The following is a 19,949-nucleotide window of genomic DNA, read 5'->3' as shown; positions in this document are numbered from 1 at the left end:
AAGGGGAGGGGGTATAAAACAGGGAGTAGGTACAAAGATCACATGCTTCAAAAGGCAAAAAGCAGAAAAAAGATCAGCTGCTTCTGAGGGAACAGGACAAAAGGCAAAACAGAACTACTGATAAGGGTCTAGGTTCAGCTGTGCACATGTTGTCTTGATAAACAACAGAAAACAGGATTGGAGAGCAGAGAACTGGTCTGACCACAAATTTACCAGGGTGGAGTTTTTCCCTACCCTAATAAGCCTGAGGGTTCTGCAGGAGACCAGGGTGTATCTCAGTCCTTATCTCAAACACATAAGACAGACACTCCCAGAGCTGCCGTTTATAGACCTTCCCCCAGGAATGCATTCCTTTCCCAGGGTATTAATATTAATATTCCTTGCTAGGAAAAGAATTTAGTGATATCTCCTACTTGCACGTCCGTTTATAGGCTCTGTGCAAGAAGAAAAATATGGCTCTTTTTGCTGCACCCTGCAGGCAGTCAGATCGTATGGTTGTCTTCCCTTTTCCCTAAAAATTGCTGTTATTCTGTTCTTTTTCAAGGTGCACTGATTTCATATTGTTCAAACACACATGTTTTACAATCAATTTGTACAGTTAACACAATTATCACAGTGGTCCTGAGGTGACATACATTCTCAGCTTACGAAGATAACAGGATTAAGAGGTTAAAGACAGGCATAAGAAATTACAAAAGTATTATTTGGGAACTGATAAATGTCCATGAAGTTTTCACAATTCATGTTCCTCTGCCGCGACTCCAGCTGGTCCCACTATTCAGGGTCCCTGACTTCCCGCAACACTCTACTTGTGTTGTTTTGCCTTATCAGTTTAACTCCTTTTTCACTTTTTATTCTCATGATAGTCAAGGGACTTTGAGAAATACTTTTTCCTTATATACCCGAGTCTTCTCCTTATTCTCTACATCCCAGCTTTTAATAAACTATGAAAATATTGTCACCATGAATTTATACCGGCAACATTACAAATGTTTCTTTTGCGGCTGTCGAACATGGAAAGGTGTGGAGGCCCAAGATTCTTGTTTGAGATGGGATCAGGTCCTTGGTTATCAGTGAAGAAGGAGACCATGTACTGTTTAGCTTCCATTAAATCTAAGCAAAACTGCTTTAAAAAAATGCACTTTTAACGAGAATGGTCTTTATTGCCAAGGATAACTCAGAAAGTTCTGAATAAAAAACAGAAGAGACTTCCTCTCTAGGATGCTAAAACAAGGAAATATAAGAGAACACAAACAAATGGAAAAGAAATTCCATGCTCATGGATAGGAAGAATCAATATCATGAAAATGGCAATACTGCCCAAAGTAATTTATAGATTCAATGCTATTCCCATCAGGCTACCATTGATTTTCTTCGCAGAATTAGAAAAAAAACTTTAAATTTCATATGGAACCAAAAAAGAGCCCATATAGCCAACGCAATTCTAAGCAAAAAGAACAAAGCTGGAGGCATCACACTACCTTACTTCAAACTATACTACAAGGCTACAGTAACCAAAACAGCATGGTACTGGTACCAAAACAGATATCTAGACTAATGGAACAGAACAGAAGCCTCAGAAATAACACCACACATATACAACCATCTTATCTTCAACAAACCTGACAAAAATAAGCAATGGGGAATGGATTCCCTACTTATAAATGGTGCTTGGAAAACTGACTAGTCATATGCAGAAAACAGAAACTGGACCCCCACTTCCTTACACCTTATACAAAAATTAAGATGGATTAAAGAGTTAAATGTAAAACCTAAAACCGTGAAAACCCTAGAAGAAAACCTAGGCAGTACTGTTTAGGACATAGGCACAGGCAAAGACTTCATGACTAAAACACCAAAAGCAATGGCAACAAAAGCCAAAATTGACAAATGGGATATAATTAAAGAGCTTCCGCATAGCAAAAGAAACTTTCATCAGAGTGAACAGGCAGCCTACAGAATGGGAGAAAATTTTTGCAATCTATCCATCTGACAAAGGGCAAATACCCAGAATCTACAAGGAACTTAAACAAATTTACAAGAAAAAAGCAACCCCATCAAAAAGTGGGCGAAGGATGTGAACAGACACTTCTCAAAAGAAGACGTTTATGCAGCCAAGAAACAAAAAAAAGTTCATCATCACTGGTCATTAGAGGAATGCAAATCAAAACAACAATGAGATACTATCTCACACCAGTTAGAATGGCAAGCATTAAAAAGTCAGGAAACAGATACTGGCGAGGATGTGGAGAAATAGGAACGCTTTTACACTGTTGGTGGGAGTGTAAATTAGTTCAACCATTGTGGAAGACAGTGTGGTGACTCCTCAAGGATCTAGAACCAGAAATACCATTTGACCCAGCAATCTCATTGCTGGGTATATGCCCAAAGGATTATAAATCATTCTATGAAGACACATGCACACGTATGTTTATTGTAGCACTATTTACAATAGCAAAGACTTGCAACCAACCCAAATGCCCATCAATGATAGACTGGATAAAGAAAATGTGGCACATATACACCATGCAATACTCTGCAGCCATAAAAAAGAATGAGTTCGTGCCCTTTGCCGGGATGTGGATGAAGCTGGAAACCATCATTCTCAGCAAACTAACAAACTTACAGGAACAGAAAACCAAACACGGCATGTTCTCACTCATAAGTAGGATTTGAACAATGAAAACACATGAACACAGGGAGGGAAACATCACACAACAGAGCCTGTTAGCAGATGGGGGCAAGGGGAGGGAGAGCATTAGGACAAATACCTAATGCATGTGGGGCTTAAAACCTAGATGATGGGTTGATAGGAGCAGCAATCTACCATGACACATGTATACCTGTGTAACAAACCTGCACGTTCTGCACATGTATCGCAGAACTTAAAGTTTAAAAAAAAAAAAAGTTTAACCAAAAATTAGAGATTACAGAACATGGGAGATATTTGTAGCTTAAATTTTGCTTAAAACTGGTGTTTCTTCATGACTAGACTCATATTAAGTTGACCCTTTTTATGTTAATGTTAATAATAGCACAGTAGTCTTGTATCCTTTGTTAATCAGCACCTGATACAAATTTCTTTTAATATAGTTGATCTTTATTTACTTGGTAAATATGCTCTCTGACAGATATTTTTCACTTGAGTTAATTATTTTTCTCTTTATTATTGATAGGTACCTTGGGGAGTTTTATCAAGTGATATGCAAGAACAAGATTAAACCATATTTAATCTGATAGCTCTTCTTTCTTCTTACCTTCTCTTTGCATATAGCTTGCTATGGAAAATGAAGGCTCTCATCTCTCTTTACTGGTCAAATAAACTAAAAACCTAGGCTGTGCCACTTACTGAATTTTTGACAAAATATTCTTGGGCTAGAAGCAGTAATATCACTGGCAAACTTCTTAGAAATTTGAAAACTCAAGCTTTGCCCTAGATCTTCAGAGTCAAAATCTAGGTTTTAACAAGATCTCCTGTTCATTGCTGTACACAATAAGATTTGAGAAGTATGCTTTTACTTCACCATGAAGTTTCCATATGGGAACTATAGACAGCTTAACTTGGATTATGTAAATATAGCATTAAGAAATGTACATGCCTGTGTTAATGTCCTTTATTTTATACAGTATCACCAAGAAAAGTATTGCACATACACTGGTTTCATGATCTTATTCCATCTTTTCTCAGAGGTAAAAATACAGTAGAGAATATTTCTGTGCTAGAAAGTATCCTATTGAATAACTCCAGTAACTCATATAAGTCAGAACCAGCTCTCTTTACTCTCATTTTACCTGATGTCAAATCAAGAATTCTTTCTATGGTCACTTGGTAAATATGTTTTGTTTTCCAGGGAGTGTTGACATTCAGGGATGTGGCCATAGAATTCTCCCCAGAAGAGTGGGAATGCCTGGACTCTGCTCAGCAGTGTTTGTATAGGGATGTGATGTTAGAGAACTACAGAAACCTGGTCTCCTTGGGTGAGAATAACTTCAATATACAACTCATATTCTACATTAAATATTTTTTTTTTTTTTTTTTTTTTGAGGTTCTGCTTTGCATAAATAAGTTTCAGAATCCTGCTTCAAAAAGAAAAAATTGGGTATCTGTTGAGGTAGAAAATATAATCTTCAAGATGTTTCATCTTAACATTAATCTTTCCCTTTTTTGAGCTCATCTGTATACTTCAGTCTAAATTAGTGGTGATATCAGAAATTTAGTAGCATGAAATATTGTTACCCACACCTAAAAATGCATTTTTCACGCTGATTTTTGATTCAGTATTACTGGGCAATAGAGCTAAGAAGCACAAATTTAAAATACTTTCTAAATATTCTAAAGTCTCTGTTAGGAAACAGTATATTTAAATTAATTTTCTAGAGTCTTCTATAATGTTCTTTCTTCTCTACTGAGCACAGTACTAGATTGGTAATCGGATTATCCTAGCAAGAGTCATGTTATTTTTTTCTAATAAAACAGGTCTTGCTATCTTTAAGCCAGACTTGATGACCTGTCTGGAGCAAAGAAAAGAGCCCTGGAAAGTGAAGAGACAGGAGGCAGTAGTCAAACATCCAGGTAGGTGGGAGTAAATGAAGCAAATGACACAAATGACGGAACCCAATGTCAAAGAGGAAGCCAGACCTTTAAACATGCTTTCAGAAACTCTGCTCCAGTGGAAATAGTTTCTGAGAAGCCTTCATTTCTTTCTCTTGCTTTAACATAGGGACATTTTTTGTCCCATTCTTGTGAATTTTCCAAGCACTGTACTTCCCCTTCAGTAATGTGTGTGTGTGTATGTGTGTGTGTGTTGTTTTGTTTTTGTTTTTAGTTTACAGTAATGAAAGTCTTTCATGGCTTAAAAGAAAATGGGTGATTTGACTGCTTTTCCATTGCTTTGGGGAAACAGCAATATCTGTATTTTTGAGAAACTCTATATTAAACCATTTTTTAAGTTCTCTTTTTGGATAATGTCTAAATATATAAGTTTTGGTGATATTGTAATTTGGATCAGAAATTCCAGGAACACCACAAAAAGATGTATGCTTCCTGCTTTATAATTTTCTGTTCTATGGAGCCTTCAAATGTGATTTTACAGAAATGTATACTCAGTAATTATATCAAAACACTAAGCATCTCCCTAAATGAAACAAACTCTAAAATTGTGTTACGTCAAAATGTTATTCTTATAAAAACAAATGTTGGTAAATATGGCCAAATTCCTCAACTGTATGTAATGTAGTTCAATGTATCTACTTCAGACATTTATTAAATATACTATGTCACTGGGGAGCTTAAAACATTGCTAAGTATATATATATATATTTTTTGAGACGGAGTTTTGCTCTTGTTGCCCGGGCTGGAGTGTAATGGCGCAATCTCGGCTCACTGCAACCTCCGCCTCCCAGGTTCAAGCGATTCTTCTGCCTCAGCCTCCCTAGTAGCTGGGATTACAGGCATGTGCCACCACACCCGGAGAATTTTGTATTTTTAGTAGAGACGGGGTTTCTCTATGTTGGTCAGGCTGGTCTTGAACTCCCAGCCTCAGGTGATCTGCCTGCCTCGGCCTCCCAAAGTGCTGGGATTACAGGCATGAGCCACTGCGTCTGGCGTGCTGAGTACATTTTAAACTTCAATTTTAACTTTAATTTTAATTTTAAATGACATCATTTTGTGATTTTATTTAGTATAAAGCTTACTGTGATTGTGTCATTCATATGTATATATATAAACACATTTATATATGCATGTGTATGACACACACATATAATCCCAGTAATGCGAATTTTTTTCACAAATAATAATTGAATACCTATGTATTATATACAATGTATTGATTTTATATGTGTATACATAATGAAATGATTAATACAGTTAAATTAATGAAAAAACACATTTATGACCTTACGAGTTACCTTTTTTGTAGTGAGAACAATTAAGATCTCTCAGCACGTTTTCAGCATACATAACAGTATTACTTTCAGTATTCAGAAAGCTGTACCTTAGGTTACCATAACTTATTTGTCCTTTAACTGAAAATTTGTACCATTTGAACAACATACTCCCCTTTCTTCACCTCCAGGGCCTAGCACTCACCTCTGTATTCTCTTCTCTTGGGAGTCCAACCTTATTATATTCTCCATAGAAGTGAGATCATACAGTATTTGTCTTTCTGTTTCTGTGATGTTTCACTTGGCATAACGTCATCGAGGTCCATCCATGTTGTAGAAATGGCAGGGTTTTATTATTTTTTATGGCTGAATAATATTCTATTTTGTATATATACCATGGTTTTTTTTGTGCAGTCAGTGTCCACAAACACTTGAGACTGCTTTCATATCTTGACAATTGTGAAAAATGTTTCAGTGAACGTGGAGGTGCAGGTATTTCTTTGAGATAGTAAATTTATTGTATATGCAGAAATGAGATAGCTGAATTGTATAGTAGTACTATTAAATATTTTTTAAAAGAACCTACATACTGGTTTTCATAATGTCTCTAGAAAATTCCACGTCACCAAAAGTGTACAGCATCTTTTCTTTAATATATTGTTGTCAACGCTTGTTATAAATCTTCTTCTTGATATTAGCAATCCTAACAGGTATAAAGTAATATCTCACAATGAATTTAATTTGCATCTGCCAGATTGGTGACATTGAGCACCTTTCTATATACCTGTTGCCCAATTGTATGTTTTCATTAGTAAACATTTATTTAATCCTTGGCTTATTTTTAAATCTTGTTATTATTACTATTATAGTTGTTGCCTTTTATTTGCATGAGTTTCTTATATATTTTTGATACTAACCACTTATCAGATGTGTTTTTCTTATTCTGTTTTTCCTTGGTTCTGCAGAAGTGTTTTAATTTGATCAGTTTAATTTGTTTATATTTGCTTTTATTGCTGTACTTTTGCTGTTGTATCCAAAAATTCACTTCAAGACCAATATTAAGGTTTCTTCATATGTTTTCTTTTAAGATTATTAAGAATTTATGTCATACATTAGAGTCCTTATTTTATATTTAGTCAGTTTTTAAATATAGTGTAAGAAAAGTGGTGTAATTTTATTATTTTACTTGTGGATATTCAGTTTTCCCAGCCCCAAGCATGGAAGAGACTGTACTTTCAGCATTCTCAGTGGTTCAGTGTCCAAGATAAGTTGATCTTACATGAGTGGATTTGTTTCTGGGCTCTCCATTCTGCTCCACTGATACCGGTGTGCATTTTTATGCACAGATCATCCTGTTTTTATTACAGTAGTCTTCAAATGTAGTTTAAAATCAGAAAGTATCATGCCCCTAGCTTTGTTTTTAATCCTCAAAACTGCTTTGGCTATTCAATGTTTTTTGTAATTCCATATAAATTTTAACATTAAAATTTTGAAAAATTTTACTAGAATTTTAATAGGGTATTTATTGAATCTAAATTTTCCAATTCTTTAGACTAATTTCAGCAGGTACAAATCTTCTCTTGGGTCAATTAGCTGATAGAATCTTTTTGTGTATGCAGTGGAGAGGGGTTATACGTGGGTCACATGGCTGCTTCTTGTTCTGTTGTGGAGTTTGCCTTTAGTGGATTTGTTACCAGGAGCCTGGGTAGTTGTTAATCCTCTCTTATTTCTTGGCAGACTGAATTGCCTTCAGGACTTTGATCTGCAGGGCCAGCACTAGGGCAGTGTTCTGCAGTACAGTTGGTATCGGTGTGCCTGATGTGTGTTTTTTACTGAGTATGTGGCAGGATTTCCCCAAGTAACACTTTGAGTACCTAGGTTGGCAGAACTTGCCACAAACTGTGACTATCACTGCTGAAACTGAGTCACTGAACTGTTTCAGAGAGCACAGTAAAGGCCGAAGTCTGCAGACCTACTGCTATAACCACAAATAGGCATCTTTCTCTGGGTCTCTGATGTGCAGAACCACTCCTAGGCTATGGCTGGAAGAAGCTGGAGATGATTATGGAGTCACTACAGAATTTTAAGTCAAGTCAAAATAGGTGAACCATTTCTTGGCCTGTAGCCAAAGACCAAGGGTTTTCAAGTTTTTCACCTATATGAGGACCTGCCTTTTCAAAATGACTCCAGTCAATCTTTAGTTCTAGCAGGTCTTAAAACCCTCTCCCTGAAAAACAAAATTATTATAAAGGTCTCTTCTTTGAGAAGGGGTCTCACTATATCACCCAGGCTGGTCTCAAACTCCTGGCCAAAAATGCTTCTTCTTCTGCCTCAGCCTACAAAGTTGCTGGAATTACAGGTGTGAACCACCATGTCTGTCAACATAATGGACTCCATGTTGTATTTCTTATAAGACTGTTTTAGGGGTAATGAACACGCTTACCTTTGGTTCATTTTAGAAAGTCTTTATTTTTGTCTTATGTTTTAAGTAAATTTCTCCCACATTAAGTATCCTTGGTTGGTAGCAGATTTTTTTCATCACTTTGAAATTTAGGAAGTTTTAATGAGTCCCTTTTTTCTTCAAATCACCTCTCTACCACTTTCCCTTGCATTCTTCTTCAAAGACTCCTTTCATGAATATATTGGTCTCCTTAATCGTATCTAATAAGTCACATATTCCATGTTGATGTTTTTCAAGTTTTTTTATTTTATTTTTTTCATGACTCTATAAATAACATGTCTTTAGTTTTCTGATTTTCGTTTTCTGATCATTAATTCTGTTGTGGCTTTACAAAATTTTTCAACAATTATTTTTCTGTTCCACAATTTCTTTTTTAAATATTTTTATTTTTTTATTATTATACTTTAAGTTCTAGGGTACATGTGCACAACGTGCAGATTTGTTACATATGTATACATGTGCCATGTTGGTGTGCTGCACCCATTAACTCGTCATTTACATTAGGTATATCTCCTAATGCTCTCCCTCCCCCCTCCCCCCTCCCCACAATAGGCCCCGCTGTGTGATGTTCCCCTTCCTGTGTCCAAGTGATCTCATTGTTCAGTTCTCACCTATGAGTGAGAACATGTGGTGTTTGGTTTTCTGTTCTTGCGATAGTTTGCTGAGAATGGTGGTTTCCAACTGCATCCATGTCCCTACAAAGGACACGAATTCCTCCTTTTTTTATGACTGCATCGTATTCCACGGTGTATATTTGCCACATTTTCTTGATCCAGTCTGTCACTGATGGACATTTGGGTTGATTCCAAGTCTTTGCTATTGTGAATAATACTGCAATAAACATACATGTGCATGTGTCTTTATAGCAGCATGATTTATAATCTTTTGGGTATATCCCCAGTAATGGGATGGCTGGGTCAAATGGTATTTCTAGTTCTAGATCATTGAGGAATCGCCACACTGTTTTCCACAATGGTTGAACTAGTTTACAGTCCCACCAACAGTGTAAAAGTGTTCCTATTTCTCCACATCCTCTCCAGCACCTGTTGTTTCCTGATTTTTTAATGATTGCCATTCTAACTGGTGTGAGATGGTATCTCATTGTGGTTTTGATTTGCATTTCTGTGATGGCCAGTGATGATGAGCATTTTTTCATGTGACTGTTGGCTGTATGAATGTCTTCTTTTGAGAAGTGTCTGTTCATATCCTTTGCCCACTTTTTGATGGGCTTGTTTGTTTTTTTCTTGTAAATTTGTTTGAGTTCTTTGTAGGTTCTGGATATTAGCCCTTTGTCAGACGAGTAGATTGCAAAAATTTTCTCCCATTCTGTAGGTTGCCTGTTCACTCTGATGGTAGTTTCTTTTGCTGTGCAGAAGCTCTTTAATTTAATTAGATCCCATTTGTCAATTTTGGCTTTTGTTGCCGTTGCTTTTGGTGTTTTAGATATGAAGTTCTTGCCCATGACTATGTCCTGAATGGTATTACCTAGGTTTTCTTCTGGGGTTTTTATGGTTTTAGGTCTAACATTTAAGTCTCTAATCCATCTTGAATTAATTTTCGTATAAGGAGTAAGGAAAGGATCCAGTTTCAGCTTTCTACTTACGGCTAGCCAATTTTCCCAGCACCATTTATTAAATAGGGAATCCTCTCCCTATTTCTTGTTTTCGTCAGGTTTGTCAAAGATCAGATGGCTGTAGATGTGTGGTGTTATTTCTGAGGGCTCTGTTGTGTTCCATTGGTCTATATCTCTGTTTTGGTACCAGCACCGTGCTGTTTTGGTTACTGTAGCCTTGTAGTATAGTTTGAAGTCAGGTAGCATGATGCCTCCAGCTTTGTTCTTTTGGCTTAGGATTCCCTTGGCAATGTGGGGTCTTTTTTTTGTTCTATATGAACTTTAAAGCAGTTTTTTCCAATTCTGTGAAGAAAGTCATTGGTAGCATAATGGGGATGGCATTGAATCTATAAATTACCTTGGGCAGTATGGCCATTTTCACAATATTGATTCTTCCTATCCATGAGCATGGTATGTTCTTCCATTTGTTTGTGTCCTCTTTTATTTCACTGAGCAGTGGTTTGTAGTTCTCCTTAAAGGGGTCCTTTGCATCCCGTGTAAGTTGGATTCCTAGATATTTTATTCTCTTTGAAACTATTGTGAATGGGAGTTCATTCATGATTTGGCTGTTTGTCTGTTACTGTTGTATAAGAATGCTTGTGATTTTTGCACATTGATTTTGTATCCTGAGACTGTGCTGAAGTTGCGAAGTTCTTTTAATTGTGATGTTAGGGTATCAATTTTACATCTTTCCTGCTTTCTCTTGTGTGTATTTAGTGCTATAAATTTCCCTGTACACACTGCTTTAAATGTGTCCCAGAGATTCTTATATGTTGTATCTTTGTTCTCATTGGTTTCAAAGAACATCTTTATTTCTGCCGTCATTTCTTTATGTACCCAGTAGTCATTCAGGAGCAGGTTGTTCAGTTTCCATATAGTTGAGCGGTTTTGATTGAGTTTCTTAGTCCTGAGTTCTAGTTTGATTGCACTGTGGTCTGAGAGACAGTTTGTTATAATTTCTGTTCTTGTACATTTGCTGAGGAGTGCTTTACTTCCAACTATGTGGTCGATTTTGGAATAAGTGCGATGTGGTGCTGAGAAGAATGTATATTCTGTTGATTTGGGGTGGAGAGTTCTGTAGATGTCTATTAGGTCCATTTGGTGCAGAGTTGAGTTCAATTCCTGGATATCTTTGTTAACTTTCTGTCTCGTTAATCTGTCTAATGTTGACAGTGGGGTGTTAAAGTCTCCCATTATTATTGTATGGGAGTCTAAGTTTCTTTGTAAGTCTCTAAGGACCTGTTTTATGAATCTGGGTGCTCCTGTATTGGGTGCATATATAATTAGGATAGTTAGCTCTTCCTGATGAGTTTAATGGCTTTCTTTGTCTGTTTTGATCTTTGATGGTTTAAAGTCTGTTTTATCAGAGACTAGGATTGCAACCCCTGCTTTTTTTTTGTTTTCCATTTGCTTGGTAGATCTTCCTCCATCCCTGTATTTTGAGCCTATGTGTGTCTCTGCATGTGAGATGGGTCTCCTGAATACAGCAAACTGATGGGTCTTGGCTCTTTATCCAATTTGCCAGTCTGTGTCTTTTATTGGACCGTTTAGTCCATTTACATTTAAGGTTAATATTGTTATGTGTGAACTTGATCCTGTCATTATGATATTAACTGGTTATTTTGCTTGTTAATTGATGCAGTTTCTTCCTAGCATCGATGGACTTTACATTTTGGCATGTTTTTGCAATGGCTGGTACCGGTTGTTCCTTTCCATATTTAGTGCTTCCTTCAGGATCTCTTATAGGGCAGGCCTGGTGGTGACAAAATCTGTAAGCATTTGCTTGTCTGAAAAGGATTTTATTTCTCCTCCACTTATGAAACTTAGTTTGGCTGGATATGCAATTCTGGGTTGAGAATTCTTTTCTTTAAGAATGTTGAATATTAGCCTCCACTCTCTTCTGGCTTGGAGAGTTTCTGCCGAGAGATCTGCTGTTAGTCTGATGGGCTTCCCTTTGTGGGTAACCCGACCTTTCTCTCTGGCTGCCCTTAACATTTTTTCCTTCATTTCAACTTTGGTGAATCTGGCAATTATGTGTCTTGGAGTTGCTCTTCTCGAGGAGTATCTTTGTGGCGTTCTCTGTATTTCCTGAATTTGAATGTTGGCCTGCCTTACTAGGTTGGGGAAGTTCTCCTGGATGATATCTTGCAGAGTGTTTTCCAACTTGGTTCCATTTTCCTCGTCACTTTCAGGCACACCAGTCAGACGTATATTTGGTCTTTTCAGATAATCCCATATTTCTCAGAGGCTTTGTTCATTTCTTTTCACTTTTTTCTCTACACTTCTCTTCTCGCATTTCATTCATTTGATCTTCAATCACTGATACTCTTTCTTCCAGTTGATCTAGTTGGTTACTGAAGCTTGTGCATTTGTCATGTAGTTCTCATGTCATGCTTTTCATCTCTATCAGTTCTTTTATGGTCTTCTCTGCATTGATTATTCTAGTTATCCATCCATTCTTTTTTCAAGGTTTTTAGTTTCTTTGTGCTGGGTACGTAGTTCTTCCTTTAGCTCTGAGAAGTTTGATCGACTGAAGTCTTCTTCTCTCGACTCGTCAAAGTCATTCTCCGTCCAGCTTTGTTCCGTTGCTGGTGATGAGCTGCGTTGCTTTGGAGGGGGAGATGCACTCTGATTTTTTGAATTTCCAACTTTTCTGCCCTGCTTTTTCCCCATCTTTGTGGTTTTATCTGCCTTTGGTCTTTGATGGTGGTGATGTACTGATGGGGTTTTGGTGTGGGTGTCCTTTCTGTTTGTTAGTTTTCCTTCTAACAGTGAGGACCCTCAGCTGCAGGTATGTTGGAGTTTGCTTGAGGTCCACTCCAGACCATGTTTGCCTGGGTATCAGCAGCGGAGGCTACATAATGCTGAACAGCGAGTGTTGCTGTCTGATTCTTGCTCTGGAAGCTTCGTCTCAGGGGTGTACCTCACCGTGTGAGGTGTGAGGTGTCGGTCTACACCTAGTGGGGGATGTTTCCCAGTTTGGCTGCTCAGGGATCAGGATCTGTCCATTCTCAGATCTCAGCCTCCATGCTGGGAGAACCACTGCTCTCTTCAAAGCTGTCAGACTGGGACATTTGCCTCTGCAGAGGTTTCTGCAGCTTTTTGTTTAGCTATGCCCCGTCCCCAGAGGTGGAGTGTACAGAGGCAGGCAGGCCTCCTTGAGCTGCGGTGGGCTCCACTCAATTCAAGCTTCCAGGTGCCTTTGTTTACCTACTTAAGCCTCAGCAATGATGGGCGCCCCTCCCCCAACCTCCCTGCCACCTTGCAGTTAGATCTCAGACTGTTGTGCTAGCAATGAGGGAGACTCTGTGGGCATGGGACCTTCCGGGCCAGGTGTGAGATATAATCTTCTGGTGTGCCGTTTGCTAAGACCCTTGGTAAAGTGCAGTACTGGGGTGGGAGTTACCCGATTTTCTAGGTGTTGTGTGTCTCAGTTTCCCTTGGCTAGGAAAAGGAATTCCTTTCCCCCTTGCGCTTCCCAGATGAGGCGATGCCTTGCCCTGCTTCAGCTCTCACTGGTTGGGCTGTACCCGCTGAATAGCTCCGACTGTCCGACATGCCCCAGTGAGATGAACCCGGTACCTCAGTTGAAAATACAGAAATCATCCGTCCTCTGTGTCACTCACGCTGGGAGCTGGAGGCTGGAGCTGTTCCTATTCGGCCATCTTGGTCACCCCATCCTGTTCTACAATTTCTACTGGGTTCTTTTTTTTGTCTGTGTTCTATTTTTGTTATTGAGCATACTTAGTATCATTATTTTGACATGTTGGTCAGATAATGCAAAGATCTTCTTTTCTTAAGGATTGAGTTTTGGAAATTTATTTCTTCAAGTGGGGTATGTTTCCTGTTTTTTTCTTTTATGTCATGTGCTTTTATGAAATTTGGAAACTTAAAAACAGCCATCTAATCTAATATTTAAAGACTTGCTTAAAGAATGGCTATGGCAATGAGCCAGGCTATAGATTTTTTAGTGCTTCACAAACATGTTCTCAGTTATGTCTTTGGACTTTTGTGTGTAATTTCTAAGTTAAAGAGATTTTTCCTCATTTTCTTTTCAGATTCTATAATCTTTTGCTTCCCTAGATGACTGTGGCATGGCAATTCCTCTAGTATTATAACAACATTTGCCTTTCTTCTAGCAGATACAGACTAATTCTCATTACTCCATCATTTTCATATTAAGGGAGAGAGACTATTAATCAGAACTTTTTTAAAAATTTTAATTTATTTTATTTTTTTTTTTGAGATGGAGTCTCGCTGTCGCCCAGGCTGGAGTGCAGTGGCCTGATCTCAGCTCACTGCAAGCTCCACCTCCCAGATTCTCGCCAGTAGTAGCTGGGACTACAGGCACCCGCAACCACACCCAGCTCATTTTTTGTATTTTTAGTAGAGATGGGGTTTCACATGTGAGCCAGAATTGTCTTGATCTCCTGACCTCGTGATCCACCTGCCTCAGCCTCCCACAGTGCTGGGATTACAGGTGTGAGCCACTGTGTCTGGCCTATTTATCAGAACTTTAAACAGATCCATTGTTTTAGATTTCTCCTGAGGATAATACTGGGAGTTGATTGTGTTTTACTTAGACCAATTGCTGTTGAAGGATAGAAAAGTTGTGTTGCAAAGTCTGTAAGCTAGACCTGGTTACCTTCTGCAGCATAGAAAATATTACTGGACTAGGAAGCGAGTGAAAAGAATAGCCATACACTCAAATAGGTCTGAATGATTTAGCAGATAACACATGTGAAAGGTCCAAAGGTGAAGGAGAAACCCAGAGTTTAAAATGTGGATTGGGAGGCTGTTCTCTAATGGAATTGATTCTTGAGAAGCCTCTTACTGTCATGGAGGACAATTTTTTGATGTATGCTTATTAAGCTTTTGAATTCTTTAAGTCTTTTATCCATTTAATCTGCTGGTGCATTCACAGTGAGAGACAACTCCTTTTTATGCTGTAAGGATCTAAATAATCTAACTGTTCTTCTATTGCTTTGAGGGATCTGGAAAATTTGTGCAAATTTTTGAAGACCACTACTTTTTAAGCTGTTTTTAAAAATCTGTGCGTTATGTTAGACATCTGTGAGAGGAGTAGGGAGACATTGAGATTTGGTTAAGAGATTTGAGAGAGGCCCGGGACAGACATCATACGTTTTCTGCTTTATAATTTCCAGTCAGTTGATCATACAGAAATTGAAAGTGAGAACTTTTATCAGAGCACAAAGCATCTGATTAAGTACAAGAAAATCTAAACATCTATTTCACTTCAAAAGTATATTTTTCTTAGTAGGAACTAAGCTTAGAAATGTAAATTCTATATGACAGATGCCTCTACTGTGGAATAGTTGATTTTGTCTACTTACCTCACAGAATTCCAAAAAATACTAATACCATAGGTTACTTAGAACACTCTCCAGCATATAATAAATTCCAAATTGTTACCTATTTCTTTGGTTTTTTTTTTTTTTTTGAGATGGAGTCTGGCTCTGTAGCCCGGGCTGGAGTGCAGTGGCCGGATCTCAGCTCACTGCAAGCTCCGCCTCCCGGGTTCCCGCCATTCTCCTGCCTCAGCCTCCCGAGTAGCTGGGACTACAGGCGCCCGCCACCTCGCCTGGCTAGTTTACCTATTTCTTAATAACTTACTTACAATTTATAAATAATTTATAATCTTCTTTACTATGAAGACTACTAGGATTGTCGTATATGTTTTTCTTTCTGATTTGCTGTATAACAACTATGCCTGTAATTTCACAAGTTCTGAGGTAATGTGCTCAAATGTATGTGTTATATAAAACGTGAACTAGATAATTAACAGGCACACCATATATTATAATCTTTGATTTATATGTGTAAGTTTACTGTGTACAAAAAGTTACTAGCATTTTCATCAACTTTTCTCAAACTTTGTCTATTGATTATATAAATTTATTTCTAATTGTTTATTTTATTTCATACAATATTGTACTGTATTTGTGTTGTTTATATTATTTAGTAATGTAATACTTTGCTTCCAGAGGTCGTCTTACCTTTACATTTTGTGCAAAAATAGCAGCTATACATTAATGACATAATAAGTATGTCCAGTATTATTTAAGTGCCTATTCATATCAAAGCTTTTTATGAATGATTATAATGCATTTTCCATAAAATGTTATTGCTTTCACTGTATACTAGTAATTCAAACTTTATTGTCTTTAATAACAATGACATGAAATCAATCTAGTTGCCCATCACTGGTGGATTGGATAAAGAATATTTGGTACCTATACACAGTGAAATACTACACAGCCAAAAAAAATTATGTTCTTTGTAGCAACATTGATGCAGCTGAAAGCCATTATCTTAAGTAAATTAATGGAGAAAAACAGAAAGCCAAATACTGTATGTTCTTACTTATAAGTGAGAGCCAAATATTGAGTATACATGGATATAAAAAATGAAAACAGTAGACACTGGGAACCACTAGAGGAGGAAGAGAGGAAAGAGACAAGGCCTGAAAAGGTACCTATGGGGTACTGTGCTGTCCACCTGAGTAGTAGTAGCAGTATCCAAAACCTTAGCAATACATAATGTACCCATGTAACAAACCTAAACATGTGGCTTCTGAACCTATAGGAAAAGTTGAAATTGAACAAAAATACCAAAATATGTGCTCTTTATAAATGTGCAGTCACAGTTAAAATGCATGGCTATCTAGAATAATTATTTTTTAGTAGTACACTATGTTGATTCAATATTTTTTGGTTAATTTTTTTGTTAAATTTTGTTCCACTACTTTCTATCTTAGTGGCTCATGTTTTACAGTAGGCTATGTCACATTAATTAATTGTGTTTTTAGTTTTTATTTATGTATTAAAATTTTGTATGCCAATATTTCAACTCTGTACACATTAAACCAATGTTTGGACAAAAGTCATGTTAATCAGTCATACATATGTTGCCAATATAATTATTTCTGTGTGTGTTTGCCTGTGTAAATATTACCCCTATTTTATGACTTGTATATTTGCTTTTTGTTGTTGTTGTTGTTAGTAGTCAATGATTGTTTTATATTCTTAATTGTAAGAAATACAAGGGCCGAGCATGGTGGCTCACAGCGGTAATCCCTGCACTTTGGGAGGTGAAGGCAGGCAGATCACCTGAGGTCAGAAGTTCAAGACCAGCCTGGCCAACATGGCAAAACCCCATCTGTAGTAAAAATATAAAATTAGCCAGGTGTAGTGGTGTGCACCTATAATCCCAGCTCCTGCAGTGGCTGAGGCAGGAGAATCGCTTGAACCTGGGAGGCGGAGGTTGCAGTGAGCCGAGATGGCATCACTGCAGTCCAGCCTGGTCTTCAAGAGCAGAACTCTGTCTGAAACGTAAAAGTTAAAAAAACAATATTTTATACTCTTTAATATTTTCAATTACATAGTTCAGCTTTAAGTATATTGACATTTTTAGCAACATATCTTTAGAACATTTTATTTTGTAAAAGAAATATGCTATACACATGAATCCACTACTTATTTTTCCTGTTGTCTGACCCTTTACAAACATCATTCTATTTTCTATTTTTAAGGATTCCATGTAAGTAGATTCATACAGTATTTGTGTGTGTGTAGCTGGCTTATTTAGCATGTTGTCTTCAAAATTTGTCTTTATAGTAGGTATTAGAAGGTCTCCTGCTTTTTAAAAGCTGATTAATATTCCCTTTTTTGTATTTTAAATTATCCATTCATTTGGTAAGGAAAGTTTAAATTGCTTTTACCTATTTTCTTTTGTGTATAATGCTTCAATATGGTGTACAAATAACTCACTTGACCATATATTCAAGAGTTTATATCTGTGCTGCATTTTGTTTCATTACTTTGGTGTTCTACCTTTACACCAGTACCAAAGTGCTTTGATTACTGTAGGTTTATTTTGCGTTTGGAAATTGTTAAGCATAATGCTTCCAATATTTTTCTTCTTTTTAAAGATTGTCAGGCTTTTAAAGATTGTCAGTCCCTTGAGATCTTACGTAATTTTGTGGGTTTTTGTTTTTCTTTTTGGAAAAGTAAAATTAAAAATTGAAAAGGGGTGTGTTGAATGTGTGGGCCACTTTAAGCAGCATGGACATCTTCACAATATTACGTCTTCCAACCCTTGAAAAAGAGCATGCTTAAAAGTGTTGCTGGCTGGGTGCAGTGGCTCATGTCTGTCATCCCAGCGCTTTGGGAGGCTGAGGTGGTCACATCATGAGGTCAGGAGATCAAGTCCATCCTGGTCAACATGGTGAAACTTTGTCTCTACTAAAATACAAAAAATTGGCTGGGCGCGTGGTGGTGCATGCCTGTAGTCCCAGCTACTCGGGAGGGGAGGCTAAGGCAGGGGTATCACATGAACACAGGAGGTGGAGGTTGCAGTGAGCCGAGATTGTGCCACTGCACTCCAGCCTGGTGACAGAGCAATACTCCATCTGGGCGGGGCGGCAGTGGGGGGAGAGAAAGTGTTGTTTTATTTTTATGTTTTTTGAATTTTTCAGCTTTTCTTCTGCTATTGATTTCTAGTTTCCTTCCATTTGGACCATAAATAATAGTCTGTAAAATTTCAATTAAAAAAAAATGTTAAGACTTCTTTTTTGATGTCACAGGTCATCCATCTAGAAAAATATTTCATGAGATATTGAAAAGATGTGTATTCTGCTGTCTGTATACATTTGTTAGGTGTAATTATTTTATAGTGCATTCAAGTTTTTTGTTCCCTCATTGATATTCTGTCTTGCTCTATTTATTACTGAAAGTGGGATGTTGATGTATCCTTCCATTATTATATTGCTGTCTGTTTTTGCTTCAGTTCCGTCAATGTTTGCTTTATGTGTTTGGGAAAACTGTCTTGTATTTATAGGTTCTCAGTGAATGAACCCTCTTACTATAATTGAATGTCCTACTTTGTCTCTTGTGAATTTTGACTTAAAGTAAATTATATGAAATATGACAGTTTTCAACTTAATAAATTGTTGCCTCTTTTCCTCTCATTTGGTTAACACTTGAATAAATTGTATTTTTCATCCTGCCATTTTCAGTCATTTTTTTTTATTAGATCTGAAATGAGTCTCTTGAAGACATATAGTTAGATCTTGATACAGATCTTGATATAATGATACAGTTAGATTTTTTTTTTCTTTTCATTTTGAAGAATACTTTTGCTGGATAAGTTTCTTGCTTGGACTTTTTTTTTTTTTTCCAGTGCTTTAACGATGTCATCCTACTCCCTTCTTGCCTGAAAGATTTGTGTTCTTAAATTTACTCATAATCTGGCAGAAGCATGCATATAAATAACACATCTCTTTTTTCTTCCTGAATTCCAGATTCTCTTCTTGTCTGCAACTTTTAAATCATTGTTTATGTTGTGTCTTGTTAGAAATCTCTTTGTGTTAATCTTAGTTGAAATTTGCCGAGCTTCTTGATTTTCTTATATTTTTTACTAATGTTGAAGTGCATATTAGTCTTTTTTTGTAGTTCTACACAATTTTTTTTAATCTTTCTGTGCTTTTTATCTTTTTGTTGGTTTCATTTTTGTTATTTCATTTTGGTGTTTTTTTTTTCCATTTTACTCATTGAGCATCATTGAGATGTAATTGTGATTTTCTAGGGTGATTTTTTTTTTCTTTTAAAAAGTAGATCTAGACTTTAATTCAAATTGTTTCGTATAATTTTTACATCTCCTTTTTTAAATAAATGATTTCTGGATATTCATTTTTATCTTTGAGCCATATTATCTTGATATTTTGTATATGTTGTAATGTTAGGTTGCAATTTGTACGATAAAAAGCCACATGTCAAAATCTGTATTAAGTGACTTTTGTCTGGGGGAATATGATACCAGTTTTTTAGGCTAGAGATTTTTGGAGTCTCTCAAGCCCGTTCTATGAATGTTTTCTCTGGGCTTGTGTGTTTTTTAGTTTAAAAAGATTCCCCATGTTTTTTTGTTTTGTTTTGTTTCTTTTGTTGTTGTTGTTGTTTTGTTTTGTTTTGA

General features: G+C 36.9%; 1 protein-coding gene across 3 annotated transcripts in view; it reads left to right on the top strand.

The window, feature by feature from the left end:
* Positions 1-19,949, top strand: part of LOC102126093 (uncharacterized) — a 48,311-nt gene that overhangs the window by 20,932 nt on the left and 7,430 nt on the right. For all 3 annotated transcript variants that reach the window (XM_045389163.2, XM_005549460.5, XM_065541903.1), the window contains 2 exons: positions 3,852-3,978; positions 4,478-4,573. In XM_045389163.2, the coding sequence (XP_045245098.2) occupies positions 3,852-3,978; positions 4,478-4,573 (223 nt within the window). The remainder of the gene's footprint in view (positions 1-3,851; positions 3,979-4,477; positions 4,574-19,949) is intronic.

Source organism: Macaca fascicularis, chromosome 3 (genome assembly GCF_037993035.2).
Source record: "Macaca fascicularis isolate 582-1 chromosome 3, T2T-MFA8v1.1".
NCBI classification, from domain to species: Eukaryota; Metazoa; Chordata; class Mammalia; order Primates; family Cercopithecidae; genus Macaca; species Macaca fascicularis.
Note: the sequence above shows the minus strand (reverse complement) of the source record. Positions and strands in the feature narration are given on the sequence as shown.